The sequence below is a fragment of the Trichoderma harzianum genome (genome assembly GCF_003025095.1).
Source record: "Trichoderma harzianum CBS 226.95 unplaced genomic scaffold M431scaffold_16, whole genome shotgun sequence".
Classification (NCBI taxonomy): Eukaryota; Fungi; Ascomycota; class Sordariomycetes; order Hypocreales; family Hypocreaceae; genus Trichoderma; species Trichoderma harzianum.
Genome location: NW_020209264.1, coordinates 230,335 through 245,159, shown reverse-complemented (window position 1 = coordinate 245,159; position 14,825 = coordinate 230,335). Strand labels below are relative to the sequence as shown.

At 51.0% G+C, this 14,825-nt stretch overlaps 6 protein-coding genes across 6 annotated transcripts; 1 reads left to right on the top strand and 5 right to left on the bottom strand.

Annotated features, from left to right (window-relative positions):
- Positions 1 to 2,922: 2,922 nt before the first annotated feature.
- On the bottom strand, positions 2,923 to 3,584 carry M431DRAFT_499805 (hypothetical protein; the record flags this gene model as incomplete). The annotated part of the gene is made up of 3 exons (XM_024917837.1): positions 2,923 to 3,168; positions 3,231 to 3,362; positions 3,423 to 3,584. The coding sequence occupies 3 exons, from the start codon at positions 3,582 to 3,584 to the stop codon at positions 2,923 to 2,925; spliced, it is 540 nt and encodes a 179-aa protein (XP_024769457.1).
- A 343-nt stretch (positions 3,585 to 3,927) lies between these two features.
- Positions 3,928 to 5,164, bottom strand: M431DRAFT_512557 (hypothetical protein). Its single transcript, XM_024919862.1, has 3 exons — positions 4,843 to 5,164; positions 4,648 to 4,773; positions 3,928 to 4,596 (listed from the first exon to the last, which is right to left on the bottom strand). Exons 1-3 carry the CDS (start codon positions 5,008 to 5,010, stop codon positions 4,315 to 4,317), a joined length of 576 nt encoding a protein of 191 aa, XP_024769456.1. The 5' UTR covers positions 5,011 to 5,164; the 3' UTR covers positions 3,928 to 4,314.
- A 607-nt stretch (positions 5,165 to 5,771) lies between these two features.
- Positions 5,772 to 8,259, bottom strand: M431DRAFT_512555 (hypothetical protein). The gene is made up of 2 exons (XM_024919861.1): positions 7,540 to 8,259; positions 5,772 to 7,489 (listed from the first exon to the last, which is right to left on the bottom strand). The coding sequence occupies exons 1-2, from the start codon at positions 7,769 to 7,771 to the stop codon at positions 6,072 to 6,074; spliced, it is 1,650 nt and encodes a 549-aa protein (XP_024769455.1). The 5' UTR covers positions 7,772 to 8,259; the 3' UTR covers positions 5,772 to 6,071.
- Positions 8,260 to 9,860: 1,601 nt separating this feature from the next.
- On the top strand, positions 9,861 to 12,307 carry M431DRAFT_96641 (hypothetical protein; the record flags this gene model as incomplete). The annotated part of the gene is made up of 2 exons (XM_024924846.1): positions 9,861 to 10,010; positions 10,343 to 12,307. The coding sequence occupies 2 exons, from the start codon at positions 9,861 to 9,863 to the stop codon at positions 12,305 to 12,307; spliced, it is 2,115 nt and encodes a 704-aa protein (XP_024769454.1).
- A 381-nt stretch (positions 12,308 to 12,688) lies between these two features.
- On the bottom strand, positions 12,689 to 14,019 carry M431DRAFT_266367 (hypothetical protein). Its single transcript, XM_024913911.1, has 2 exons — positions 13,500 to 14,019; positions 12,689 to 13,448 (listed from the first exon to the last, which is right to left on the bottom strand). The coding sequence occupies exons 1-2, from the start codon at positions 13,673 to 13,675 to the stop codon at positions 12,797 to 12,799; spliced, it is 828 nt and encodes a 275-aa protein (XP_024769453.1). The 5' UTR covers positions 13,676 to 14,019; the 3' UTR covers positions 12,689 to 12,796.
- On the bottom strand, positions 13,567 to 14,415 carry M431DRAFT_266399 (hypothetical protein). Its single transcript, XM_024913912.1, has one exon. The coding sequence runs from the start codon at positions 14,153 to 14,155 to the stop codon at positions 13,730 to 13,732; it is 426 nt and encodes a 141-aa protein (XP_024769452.1). The 5' UTR covers positions 14,156 to 14,415; the 3' UTR covers positions 13,567 to 13,729.
- Between the last annotated feature and the right edge of the window lie 410 nt (positions 14,416 to 14,825).

The following is a 14,825-nucleotide window of genomic DNA, read 5'->3' as shown; positions in this document are numbered from 1 at the left end:
AACAAGGTGACGCCGAGTACTTGCAGCCCGAGCAGCACATTTTGCTTGCCCCCCACGAACGCTTCCACGCATCTTCCTGATAGCGACACATCCCGCTTGCTTCTTTTCCCATGCCATTCCGTGGCTAAGGAATACACATTCAGAGCCTAGATTAACAAAATCCTCGGTCGACACATCAGCGCCGTCTATTTGCATATCCAGCTCTTCCTCCTGCTAGACCTGTGCCTGTGTCTGTGCCTTTGCCTATGCCTTGGCCAGCCGCTGCTCATCTGCCTCGAGGGCAGGACGGCCACCCGTAGAAAAAAGGGCGAACTGCCTCCGCGAAAGGGTGTCGTCGGCACCGCACCCGGTGATACCTCGCAGGCGGACGCCTTCACCGCGACCACGACCTGGTTGAGCGTCCTGCACTATTGCAAAATTGTTAGTTTGTAGACGTCGAAAGGGCCATGAAGAAACATACCACGGCCAGTCCGTACTCCTTCTCCTTCTCGTCGTCGTCCTTGACCTTGGCCTCCTCAGCCCACACCACCAGAACCAGATCCTATGTCAATAACATCAGCTTTGCTTCCATCAATAAGAAGTGGTGAACATACGTGGTTGTTGGGGCGGGGGAGTGGGGGTGAGAGGTGGTGACACCACTGAATTCGGATCTTAGCTTGAGCTTCGGCATGTCGATGTCTCTCCCCCTGCCCCTGCTCATCGGCCACGAGGGCCGGCCGACTGGCCTTCTGAAAGATGGCATATTGACGGCGAATTCTCAGAGGCGGAAGCTTCCACAGCCATGGCTTTGGGCATCTCGGATTATCCCAAAGAATAAATGACAGTAGAGGCAGTAGATGGAGGTAGATGGAAGTAGAGGAAATAGACGAAGATCGATGGGAATAGAGAGAGTAGATGTAAATAGAAGTAGTAGACGGAAGTAGCTATAATAGATGTAAGTAGAAGTAAGAGACGGAAGTAGAGATAGTAGATGGGATAAGATGGAAGTAGAGGTAATGATGATGAAAGGCAAGGTAAAAAAGAAAAGTATTTGTCACCTTTAAAAAAGGTTGCCACACATAGGCACATCATCATCATCTTCTTCTTTCTTCTTCTTCTCCTGCAGCAATCTGCTGCTGTGGTTAAGGTTGAGGTTGAGATTGAGGTTAGGTTAAGGTTGAGGTTGAAGTTAAGTTGAGGCTGAGGTTGAGGCTGAGGCTGAGGCTGGAGCTGATGCTCCAACTCCCGGTGTTGCTGTTGCTGCTGCTGCAGTTGGTTGACGTAGAAGTGCTGCATCTGTCCCATCTGCTGCTGGGGCGTCTGGTTTGCCTGCATGTTTTGCAGATGCTGAAATCCCTGTTGAGGAGTCTGTCCACGTCCCATCTGAGCTTGCAACATCTGCGCTTGAGCTTGGTCTTAAGCTTTGGCCTGTGTCCTGGCTTCTTGCCGTTGTTGCTGCTGCAGCATGCGGAGCTCGTGCTGCTGCTGGTCAGCCTCTAGGGGTTCTATACCTCCACTCAGGAGGAGATCGTATTGGTGGCGCGATAAAACGCCGTCATCTGCACGGCCCCAATGCATCGAATGAACGTGGGCCTACGGGCCCCGGCCGTAGCCACTTCGGTGGCTTTGTACTATATAAGTAATGTATTGTTAGTTTATTATTGTGAACGGCAAAGACAACGGGGATAAGTTTCATACCTCCTCCTCGAGCTCCACCTCGTCCTCTAGTGGTTCCTCCGCCCCGGGGGGGCCAAACTGCCACGACCAGACTCTAATCCAATAGTATTAGTATTAGCTGCCTCTTTATTGAAACTGTAGGGCATTGTAAAGACTTACGGTTGTTGGTTGCGGTGGTGGCTCTCCAGCCACCACCACCCACATTCTCGGGGACCCCAAGCGTCTCGAGGAGCTCGGCAAAGGCATTCATGCGGCGATTCTATTTGTATGTTAGTGTCAATGGTCGTGAACTGGCACTAGCCGGTAACCAGTGGGAAAAGGTGTGTTGGCGAAGGTGGGAACGTACGTTAGACATGATGGTTTTCTATTACATTATGTTAGCACGAGTCTTTCACGCAGGAGATTTGGGCAAACTCACCTCAAAAAAATCCTTCTGACAAGTTAGTAGGGCTTGCTATCGATCGAGTACGTGTCAAATTTACTCAAAAAGAGAGAGATCGAGAGAGGAGGGGGGGGGGGGGTAGAAAGAGAGAGAGACAGAGACAGAGAATCTGCAACGATGTTCTTGGTGATGATTAAGATCGAATGGCGGGCTGTTGGGGCAGAAGACGGGGGACTCACTGATAATAATAGTGTTGCTCATACAAGATGCAACTGGTGGAGAGAGAGGAGAAAAGAGGACGAGTGCTATAACGGTGGCTATAGTAAAAATGTAGTAGATAATTCGAAGTGGAAAAGAGCAGAAGGGCGTGGAAAGCGAGAGCCGAACTTGAGCTCGTTTGCACCTGTCGTGGAAATTCAGGCCCCAAGGCGGTCAAACAACCGGCTGCCGTTTGCCGTCTGGGAAGGCACAGAGGGGCGCTGAAGTTTGTCTTTTGGGCTCCAGGGCTATATCTGTACCTGTAGCCAACAAAATGAAAGATTCTCCCAACTGAAGGTATCCCATGGATGAATTGGAATACTCAAACTGCCAACCTATTAAGACAGTTCAATGTATCTCCACTGTCTTATTGCATCAAAAACGGTCTCAACATCTCGAGCCTACAACTCATTCACAGTCAGAGCCAGGCACACATTACTTGGCCCATTCACCTGCTGCCTTAGTACGAGTAGGCAGTAGATACCTAGTACTAGTCACAGGGTTGCAAATTGATAATAGTATCATGTCTTTCTCTTCCGCGTCTGTCTGCATGTAGCTATCCAAGATGCGGGTTGGCAGAATCTTTCTACAGAGGTCAAACGAGCATGTTATTCGCCTCTTTATCCCTAACCGCCGAAATGGAACGATCCAATCGTCTGGTTAGCTGCCCCGATAAAATCTCCCAGCTCCTTCGTAGCTTCATCCGCGCAGCTCGGCGCCAACGTGATGATTTTAGATCCAAGCCCAAAGACGCCAATCGTCAAGGCACGCAGGATGTTGGTGAAATTTCCAGCATCAGTCGCGTTCACCATGGACAAGATCGGTTCTTTTTCCGAAAACACGCCAAACAGCTCTTGAGTTACGTTGACAAACTGCGACGATCCATTGCGAATTAGAGATGTTCATAAAGCGACGGATGCTGGAGGGTACTTACACCACTGAAGGAATCGCAGAGGCCTTGCTGGTCACTAATGACGGAGGGGACGCTGAGTGCTGCGACTTCCTTGCCAATATCAGCGATGATGTCTTTCAAATCATCAACAATGACGGTGAAATCAGCCGTTTGCTAAACCGCAAGTTAGTTTGTCAAATTGCATGTTTAGGTGATGCGAAAAGGTAGACGTACTGATTCGTTCAGACCCCCCACCAAGCCCAGCAGGTCAGACGACAGTTCGGTGATGTTCTTGATACCACTTATGCCGTCTTTTGGCACGTCTGTTACCATTGTGGTTTGTGCCTGGCTTATAGACAACAGGGCGGTCATGAGGGTGAGACACTTGAACTGCATGATGGCGGCTTCTAGATGATTGCTTGTATACGTAGCTGTTTGTGGGATGATGCTTTCTATCGGTTGATGGTTTTTCTGGATAAAAGGCCATGTCATGTCAGTTTATATAGACCCGAGGGCCTGGCAATGGGGGATTGTGAATGCCGCTGGATTGGTCCATCATAGGTAGGATCGACCTATGGCTCCCTTTGATGGATACTGCATCGCTATGATGTCAAGCTTTACATCCCCAGTGGAATTGATCTCCCAACTTTGATGGAATCAATGGAGTGATTCAAGCATAGTTAGGTAATTCATCAATCATTTTGATCGGCAGGGTGTTCTTTATAGATTCCAAGCTGAATGGCAGACACAATGAGTAGTCTCAAATTACTTGGTAACCAGACAGGTTGAAACGAACCCATATTAATTGTCTCCATCTGCCTAATGCGTGCATACTAGGTTTACTTGCATTCCCTCTATGAATATCTCTTTCACTAGTTCATTTCACCCATACCAATATGCGGGGATCTGCGCAGCGAGGAAACATAATCAGGGTCCATCCCAGCTTACAGGTTGATCAGGGAGGAAACGTGAGACAAATATTATGATCCGCGACGACATCAGGTTATTCTTCGGTATCAAAGCTAACTAATCACACCTCACTCTAGAGCCAAATTCGAACTGTGAGATCCCATTATCTAATCCAAATACCCTTTATACAACGCTTTACTGATGTTCAAGGGAAGCTTCAAAAAAAAGCTTCAAGCGAGGTGCCAACCACCTCAGGAAGATGCAACTTAATTGGATATGCCTCCTTAGTCTCGTTAAAGTTCTTATCAAGCCCCTTCAATTCCTCCTTAGACTCGTCTGCGCAGGTCGGCACTAGCCCGATGACTGAATTAGAGAGCCTGTCGACATACGTCTGCAGGAAGCGCAAGATGGCACCAATAGGCATGCTAAGAGGTATGGGCCCTAAGAGGCCTTTTTGACTGACAAGCGCCTGGAGGAGATCTTGCTGGGTCTTGACAAACTGTAACTCTTCAGTTCAGACACTCGTAACGCGATGGAAATGGAAACTCACGCTAGTAAAGGTTTCGCAAATGTCCTTTTGGTCATCCTCGGCAAAGGTAGAGTTGGCCGAAGATGATATAATTGCTGCAGTATCATTGGCATCGGCGACAATCTGGCGCAAGTTCTTGAACGCTTGCTAATGAGCGAGTTAGCTCACAGAGGCGCATGTACATAATTATGCGACTGAATAGATGGGCGGGCATACTAATCCATCTGCCTCCACATTCTCAGTATTAAGACCCTTGACCAGGTCCAACGTGTCGGCCGAAAGGGCAGTAATGTTGGAGATGCTGTTGGTTACGTCTTTTGCCGTCAAAGCTTGCACGTGGGTCAAAGATAGGATGGCGGCTAAGACGAGGGATTTGAACTGCATGATGCCGGTGTTATAGGTCGACTGCTTGAATATTACGGTATGGTGTTGTGGTCATTCACTGTTTGAATCGATGGTGTTTGTAGTGGTGATGGAGCCTACAGCTTATATCCCTGAGGTGCTGAGGATATATACGTGGATATGTATAGGCTGGCTGTTACCACGGCCTCAATCGACATGACTCCCTTTGGGTGATACACCGCCAAGATGACGACTTCTCCATTCCAGTAAACACAGTTTTCAGGTTTCATCAAATACATCAACTGCTCTAAGAAAGATGAGGTGACCTATCGTCCGCCACAGACAGCCTGATCTGCAGGGTGCACCCTGTGGAATGAGATCGCTCAACTTGTCCACGTGAAACCGAGACAGCTTCCATCTTCAGACACTCTGTAACGCTTGAATATTGTCCAATCATGTTCTCGTACAAGTGATACAGCGTACTGAGATGCTGTCGATACAACCAATTGAGGCAAGGCTAGCTGCTCTCAAGACACGCATATGAATATGTAAACCTACGATGAGGCAAAGATAATCAGGAAGAGTAGGACGTAGAGAAATAGGACTTTGTTACTATAAAGAAGAGACCATCGGTTTCAGTGCGTAGGCGATAAAGATGTCTCATCATATAATTTCCCCCAATGTATCTCAATACGTGTATGCACATGGAACAGGAGATAGATACCCCTGGATAAGACCCATATAGCATCAAGTTACTACAAGTTGGAGATTTAAACCGCGTCTACAACATCATGGGAAGATGTTTGCATTTGAAACGATAATATTCGGTACCCGATAGCTCAAGCCACCTGATTGATCAGGGAGACAACATGAGACAATCTTTTGCACGCAACGTCGTCCATGGAATGTAAAAGCCTGCATAACCTCGGCTATGACTCGCTGAATAGGCACACTATGATGGTCGAGTTGATAGCTGGACCGCACCAACTCTGTAAAGACAAACAAAAGGCTGTGAGTAGGCAAATCACACACATTCACATTGGTTGGAAACAGTATGGTTGTTCAGTTCATTCGTCGTCATACTATGTACTGTCTAATCGCAACTAGTTCACAACGTCAATGCTAAAAACGTCCACGCCGTTCTGCAGCTGACTCTTTGTCGGCGCCTTTCCAAGCCTCAACAACTCAGACACCTGCATCACGGTCGGGTCTCGGCCTTGGGACGCGACCGCCACGACAGTCTCGCCCTTTGTGTAGTAGGCGACAAACTTTCCTGCCGCCGCATCTCCATCCAAGATGACGTCGTCCCATCCAGACGCAATGGTGTTGCCGCTGTATCGCAGCTGGGCGCCAAGGGCGGACCAAAAGACTGGGATAAAGGGCTCGCTGGGTGCAGCTGGGTTCACAATGTGTGAGGCAACGGCACGGCCAGCATTTTGGGCGACGTTCCAGTGCTCAATTCGGACGAGAGCTCCGTTGCCTCCAGGGCCTTGGTAAGGGTACGAGGCAATGTCTCCGATGGCGTAGACGTCTGAGAGTCCCGTAACCGCAAAGTGAGCATCGGTCTGGAGGGATCCATCCTTTTGCAGTTGGACTGCGCTGTTGTTTTTGAGGTAGCTCGTCTCGGGGGCCACGCCGACTCCCAGGATGACGAGATCCGCATCGAGTTTGGTACCGTCCTTAAGATAGACGGCACCCACCTTGGAGGAATCCGAGCTGGACGGCTCGGCCTTGTCGACGCCAGCGCTCAAGTAAAACTTGATGCCCTTGCCCTCCAAGGCTTTCTGGATGCCGGCGCCGACCTGCTCGCCAAGAACACGCTCCAGGGGAACCTTTTCCATGCCGACAACGGTCACTGAGTTGTCGCCCCCAGTGGCATTGGCAATTTCCATGCCAATAAACGAGGAGCCGATGATGACAATCTTCTTGCCCTTGTCTCCAATGGCATCGACAATCTTCTTGGCATCGTGAACGGTGCGCAGTGTAAAGATGTTGCCGAGTTCCTTGAAGCCTTGAAGGGGTAGGAGCCTGGGAGTTGCTCCAGTCGCGAGAACCAGCTTGCTGTAGGCAATCTTGCTTCCGCTTGCAGTTGTAACTTGCTTGCCAGAAAAGTCGATATCGTTGACTTCGCCGTCAACCCACTCAACGGCGCCGCTATCGAACCAGCTCTTGTCTCGCCATGCCAGCTTGGAGGCGTCTGTGATTAAAGCCTTGCTCAGCTTGGGTCTGTCAATGGGGAGGTAGCCCTCCTTTGAGATGACGGTGAGATGGCCTCGGTAGCCCTTTTCGCGCAATCCTTCGACAACGCCAAGAGCGCCAGAGCCGCCACCGACAACGACGACCCTTTCGTGAGAGTCACTTGCGACGCTGCACTGGAAGTTGGGCTTCCTCCTGGAACCTTTAATGGCTGCTTCCTCGGCGGTAATGTAGAATGCTCCATCATGTTGGGTGAGAGGAAAGACGGGGAGAGCATCCAGGGCAGGCGAGTCTTCTACGTCACCAGTTTTTGCGTTGAAACAGGCTGTTACTTGTTAGCATGCCATCTCCAGACAGGTCCATGGTCAGAATTACCTCCATGCCAGGGGCAAGTGATGCGTCCTGTGGTGGACAAAACGCCTTTAGCCAACGGGGCGCCGTAATGGGTACATTTGGCACCAATGGCCTGTACCTCTGCCTTTCCACCAGACTGGAGGCCGACAAGAAGAACTTTGGCGTCTTGGATGCCCTCAACTTCCACCTCCTGCTTCTGACCGGGCTTGAGTGACAGCGAAGTCACGCCCTTGAGCTTGTACTCTTGAGCCATGGCGCGATTGATGAATGAAAACTGGCGAGACGGTATTGCAAAGGACAAAAGACGACGGTTTGGGAGTAGATGACGGAGGTGGGGGTTGCGGGGTAACGAGAGCATGCCTGGAGGTTTAATAGAAGCTCAAGTCAACGGAGAGATGGATGACGCGAGCAGGTGAGATCCGGAGATACCACGGAGAATGAGAAACTGGAGGAGACATCATGTGAGGAGAGTCGGCAGGTGTAAAAGGGACAGGCTAGCTCTTGCATTTGAGCTCCGGAGCTCGAAGCTTGGTAAGCCGATTTGGGAGTGAAGCCGCATGTGAAGCTGGTGAGAGTCGAGCTTTGCTTTGCAACATGTGGGAATTGATTGGCTGGATGACGCAATGGATTAACGCGGAGAGATTGTGGTGCCGTCATTGCTGTGGGCGGGCCTACGTTTGGCCGATGGGTGGGCTACCCTGGAGGTGAACGGATTTCTGAGAGACGATAGTAACAAGAGCGTCAAAAGATGGTCAAAGTGATGTTGATGTTGATACGATGTTGTATATGTGATGTTATTCCTATTTTGAACTGTCATGACTTGTACGTGCACAATATGTGATGTACTGTATAATGAAATGGCCATGTTCGAGTCATGAGCTCCACTTGCGGTGTAAGTGGTGAATGATTCAAATGACATTTGACATACGACATGGGCCTTTCAGATGTTCCCCTAAGAACTACTTCTTTGTTCAACGATAGACACTTTCTTTAAACCTTTCTGATGAACTGAACACAACTATGGAGTCTTACGGACCGTTCCCGCCTCCCGTCTCGCGGCATCACTCGCTTGCTCCCACAGCCACGGGATGCCGTATGAACGCTCACACGAGACACCGAGCACACGTCAGATCAAGTGCATAATTTCGGCCCGCTCACCTTGGCATGACAAAGACTTGCCAGCAAACCGGCGGGCCTGCTGTGCTGGCAATGGATACAACGCTGCCCCATACATTACGCGCTCCCGACGAAAGGACAGGACAGGCACACCGCAGTTCGATCGTTTTGACAGCCCTGCCCTGTCCCGACACTAGCCACGCGAGAACGGGGGTTTCCCGTGATGGACGCCGCATAAAGTTGTGAAACGAGCCAAGCAGAATGTTACCACCAACCATAACTCAACTTCTCTATAAACATGGGATCGATTAATATTAACCTTTGTGCGGCTGTTGAGGCTAAACCGCTACAAGAGACAGATGCAGCTGTGAAAAATTCTGCTGCTTCCGGATGCACTGGACTGGGTCCAATGTCGTAGGCGAGCTGCACTGTAGGGGACTCAGGCGCTACAGCAAAGCTACAGCAGAGCTACAGCAGAGCTACAGCAGAGCTACTGCAGGTGCAGCGCCCGGGCCAGCCACTAATTTCAGGAACAGGGAGGCGACGCGCCTCTGCTCCGTACTCGGTACGACCACAGACAACCGTCCTCCATATCCACCGACGGGTAGCCAGTACTCGAGGCTCGCGGTGTCTGGAAGCGGTGTCTACTAATTGCAGCCGGTCTGGAGCTTCACACCACCAGCCATCGTTCTGCAGGCACGCGCCGCAAACTCTCGTCCTGAACCATCAACCACTCATTGATCCATTCCGATCGCCTCGAGCCTTGTTTTGCTCCTCCATCCGACTCCCTGCTCGAAGCTCCTCAAAGTCGCAGTACTCGCTGCATCGCCACTCTGCGCCTACGATCCCGCTCCTATCGAGTACCGCTACTCCCTCCCTCCACCTGGCCTGGCCGAGTCAAATCTCCTTTCGACAAGGCTGCCTCTCTAATAATCGCCTCTGTCTTGCCTGCGGGGTTTCATTTTATTTTATTCCTACCGTACCTGTGCCTGTGCCTCTGCCTGATCCTGATCGATGTCGGACCCTATTCTTCGCCATCGTTAATCCTCACCTCTCACCAACCGTCTTCCGGGCCAACCGCCAAAGACCATGAATGACGCTGAAGCATCGCCATCGTTTCGACGCCTCGACCGAGCGGCGCTTCTTGCGTGCACTGCGGCCACCGACATCTACGTCACCTACTATTAATTCAATCATCTTTACTCATGCGACTCTCGCTCGGCGACATGGAGGTGCTCGACCACGCGCAGCTGGAGTCCGGCTCGCCGCCTTTGCAGTGCTGCTGCGGCAGCGCAGACTGCGTCCACCTCAAGAAGAACTGCTCCATTCTCGAAGCTGTTGAGAAGGATGTGCATACAGCTGCCCAGTTAGGCAAGGTATGTGTGTGTGTGGACGTGCATATGTCTGCGGGTGCCGCGCTTGGCATTGGCTTTGCAGCGCTGAGTTTTGCAGAGCTTTTGCTTGGTTGGGCTTTCTTTCATTCCCTTCATTCCTCTCTTCATCCCATTGTCTGCCCGCGCCGCCAAATGATTGCGGCCATCCCTTTCACCTCGCGTTCAAACTGCATTCCGGTGCGAACACGGCAGTCAAGACCCGAGTAAACCCTCCCGGTCGTGTACGCATCCTGTGCCTCCAAAATGTTCTCCCAGACTCAACAACCATGCTGTGCTCGCGGCAGACTGAATCTCCACTGACATTTGCTTTACAGGCCCTACTTGCTAGGCACGAAGCCTACATGGCCGACGCAGAACTGGACAGGCAGCGACTCAACGGCCGCATAGATCGCCTGCAGCTGGACAAGCAGGAGCTAGAAGCCAACAATGCCGCCAAGGTCGAGGAGAACAATGAGCTCATCGAGCAGCTCGAGCTACTCAACACCACAATCTTTGACTCCGACGCCAAGATCAAAAGCCTCGAAGCAAGCCTTCTCTCGTCGCAACAAGCCATCCGCCGCCTCGAGAGCGCCGCCGCCCGTGCCGCCGAGGCTGACCAGCACCTCAAGATTCTGGAAGAAGAGCAGGACAAACTCACGGGGGAGTTGAAAGCTACCAAGGAGGAAGCTCGCACTCATGCGCAGCGATTTAAAGAGGCACAGCGGGAGATCCTCGACATGCAAGATCAGCTCGTGCGCATGGAGAAGGAGGCCATTCTGGAGCGACAACGCCACGATGAAATGATGGAAAAGGTTGAGCGCCAGCGTGAGGTGGAGAAGCATCTGGATGTTGCCGCCGTGCGGCTCAAGGGCGCCGCGGCTTCAAAATCAATCACCGAACACCGACAGGGGAATAAAATCGTCGGCCACTTTGTGCGGGACCTGCTACAGGACAATGCAAACCTGCAGCTGGGCATAGCCGAGCTAAGGGAAATGCTCATCAGCTCCAACGATGAGATACAAGTGCTGCGAGAGCAGCTCATGTTTCACCAACCCCTTACCGACGGCTTCAGCCCTGCCTCGACTCTCAAAGCAGAACTGGAACCTTCCCTGTTTGAAAACTCGAGGCCGCCGCAAGAGTTTCACATTCACCACCACTACCACGTTGCCAAGCAAGATACTAGGAAGCCGAAGAAGAAGCGTCAGGGCTTGTTGCCCGGCATTTTTACACCTCCAGCGGCAATCTCTAGCAGGGCGTCCTCTCCGGGCCCCGAATTCCAGCGACGCCTGGTGTCCTCTCCCACTCGCCCGGTTCTCTCCCACACCAGCGGCGAAACAACGCCCATCAAGGCCAGCTCCTCAACATGGCACGAATTTTCCACCCCATCGGAAATGTCCTCCTCCCTTCCGACTTCTCCCCGCATTTTCGATCATAGTGAAGCTGAGACAGGCTCTCTCATGTCGCCCACTACAAGCTACGACCCCATGTCTCCTACTTGGCGCGCTTCACATAGAAAGCGTGCTTCTGCAGCCTCGTCCTGCAGCTTCCAGTCTCTCTCAATCATTGATATTGAGCCCGGCACCGCTGGAATCCAAACACCAAACCCTTTCAGATTTAGCAGCGGCGTCATCCACGAAGAGGACGAAGATGCACATACTAGTCCGCCTGCCACTGCGGCCGAGCAAGACGCTCCCAAAGACGAGTCGGCGGAAGAAGATGATGATGCCAATGAAACTACAAATGCCGCCGCCGCCATACCGATCGCCGCGCCTAGTTCAAGGCTGCGCCATGTAGCGTCTCATGAATCAATCATGTCGCTATCGGGCGGTCTCGATATCCACACACTCCAGATCCGACCAAGCCAAATGACCCTCCGCCCGCTCGGCGGAGCTGATGCCGTCGTCACCGGCGTCATTGCCCAGCCGACAATGTCGACCAAATACTCGAAGCGTAGCGATGCCGCCCTGCGCGATAACTTTGCCGGCTTTCAAATACCCAAGAGAAGCTCTACACCGACGTCGGACATGTCGGCTTCGTCCTCGCAAACATCTCGCAACGGCGCCGGAGGCCTTGGCAAATGGGTTGGGTGGCGACCATGGGGAGGAGCAGGTGCCGTCAGTCAAAGCCTGCCCAGGGCAGCGGAGAAAGCACCACCTAAACCACCTCCTAGAGCCCCTGGTATTAACCAGCCCGGTGCGATTCCCGGCTTCCAAGAGTACTGGGCATCACAACAACGGAAAGGCGCCCCATCCAGAGTAGCGGCAACAACTGAGACCATCGACAATGGCGCTTTGTCCTAAGGCTTGCGAGAGGACGGTGGCCTTTGAGTTGAGCGAGTCACCTGTATAATTTTTGTTTCTTTGTTTCATATGTGTGCGAATCGTGGGGTTGTTCATGGGTTGGATTTGGCAGCATCATTTACGCCAAGGACTGGGTTGCATAAGTTGGTTCCTTTGTTTTTCTTTTGCATAACTGGACGTTTTGATGGCGTTTTCTTTGAGCGAGCCGGCAGATTGGACATTTGGTATAAAATGGGGTCAGGAGATACCCGGGCCGCACAAGGCCATTTCCTTTGTTGATATAGATTGGACAGCACATATCTGTTACTAGACGCAGTATAATGACTATATACGTATAATCGGTAGAAGTAGTAAATTATAATGGACAAATATTATTTATCAACTAATTGTCGCTTCAATCTCCGCATTCTTTGCTGATACAGCTAGTAGCCCTTGAGTTGTTCTGAAACGGCACCTTTTGGCGTCAATGAAGGGGCCGTGAAATTTCTCCTATAAATATACAGTAGAAAAACGGCATGGAGTGTAATTATCGACTTCTCCTTCTACTAGCCAATAGCCGTCACCTACTACATCTGCTCCGACAGTACGATGACCTACCCGAGGCGGTTTCGGCCATGAGGTCTCAACCTGCTTGTAAAAGGGTTCCGTGTTGGGACCATATATGGGTAGGATATAGCTACCATCAGCGTTGCGCCATATCTCTGGGATTGTCTTGTATTGGTGACGATGTTGAGCGGCAATTTCATTTCGAACAGCGTTGTACAGCGGCGTGAATACTGTATGTGAATGCGACACGGTAAACTCTGTCAGACTTGTCTCGAGGACAAATTCGTCGAGAATCTTGAATGCACTCTGCATATCCACAGGCCGAGCATTGGAGCCTTTTGCTTTGAGTGCTAGGTATAGCCGAGTGAGGCTTGGTAAATTAGAGGCCAATACAGAGAGATAAGTCTTTGAGAGGACAACTTCTGGGATTGCTCCAACTTCGGCTCCGTATAGCATGAGGGGGCAGACAATCTCAAGGGATGTAATGGCGGAGAGCCGTTGCGGTAGTAGCAGCTGAGGGAGATTTAGAATGAGTGTTTGACCGGACATGTGAATGGTGTTTGTTCTATAAAGCACGCCTATCCCCTCCACGTATCTGCGTGCTTTGGTCAGAGAAGGACATGACGAGAACCGGCGCTCAACTTACGCCTGTCGACAGGATAAAAGCCATCCCATGATGCCAATTTTGCACTTGGATGGATATATCCCAGGCCAACTTTCACAGAAATGCGCGTCCCCATAACGGCAACGGTCATCCCCGGGTCTGGGGATTTCAGGGTGAGACATACGTATAAAACTCCTTGTCTTTTCATAGTTGGGCATGACACGATGGCACACTGAGCTCCACCATTGCCAGGACTTGGGCACTGTGGTATCCTAGTTTACCTCGAGTTGGTCATCGGTATTGATGCCGGTATGGGAAAATAGGATGCGTCCGGGTTCTATAGGAGCAACAGGGTGCACAAATGACAAGTCCATGTGTAACAAGCCGCCTCCAAAGGCTCTGAGAAGTATATCGTATCGCAGCTCTCTGGGAAGCTTCCCCCATAGAGGAGAGCTGGACAAGGCTAAAGCTTCAGTGGATGGCGATGGGGTCAAGATATTTGGCCGAGTAGGAGGGAGGCGAGGCAGGTCGGTAGCATCATCTTCAACTTGGTGTCTCCTGGTTCGTCTTCTTCGCGGTGAAGCCTGCGTCGTTTCCGGAGCTTTTCTCGAAGCCAGTTGATAACTTTGAGCTTCATCACGCTGTGACGCAATGGTGCTGACGAGGATTGACCAAGGTAAATGGATGATTCGGTACATGCAAGTCCAATGCTAACAACTTCAGCTGAAGTTGATCCTGATGAAACCAACAGTGACAAACATTGCGCACTGTACTAGATTGCAGGGATTATTCTGCCCAGCACTCCAGGGTGTCTGTTCTCTGGTCTGTAGGATTTCATTGTCATCTTCATTACCCGAAGCATTGTTAATTTCTTTGTAGATGCATTGCTGATTCCATTTAATTTGGGTTAGTGCAGTGCAAACACTAGACAGTTCAATGTTGTCAGCCGGGAGTCGACTCTTGAAAGGTTCACTGAATTCGAGGTCAACATACCGTCTCGAATTAAAATCTGAGGGGTACTTATGAGAAAATATACCCGCAGTAGCAGATACTGGAGGAACACGGTTATAGGAGCAGATACTAGAGAGATGGCTCTAACAGCGGACAGTAGAAAACAGTGGCGATAGTACAAGATGCTAGATGAAAGTGGCGGATAATGGCGGAAAGAGCAGACGCTCAAGCAACCGGGTATCTCAACGCCAAGAAATGAGTCGGATGCAATACTGGAGAATCTTGGACCGGTCAGAGCATGGGGTATTTCAATTAGCCACAGTGGATTCAATGCCCCGGCAGACGTCCATTCCCATCCTGATGAGAATCCTCTAAGTTTTCGCCGAGAAGCCAAGAACATCTTGGCGATAATTAAGT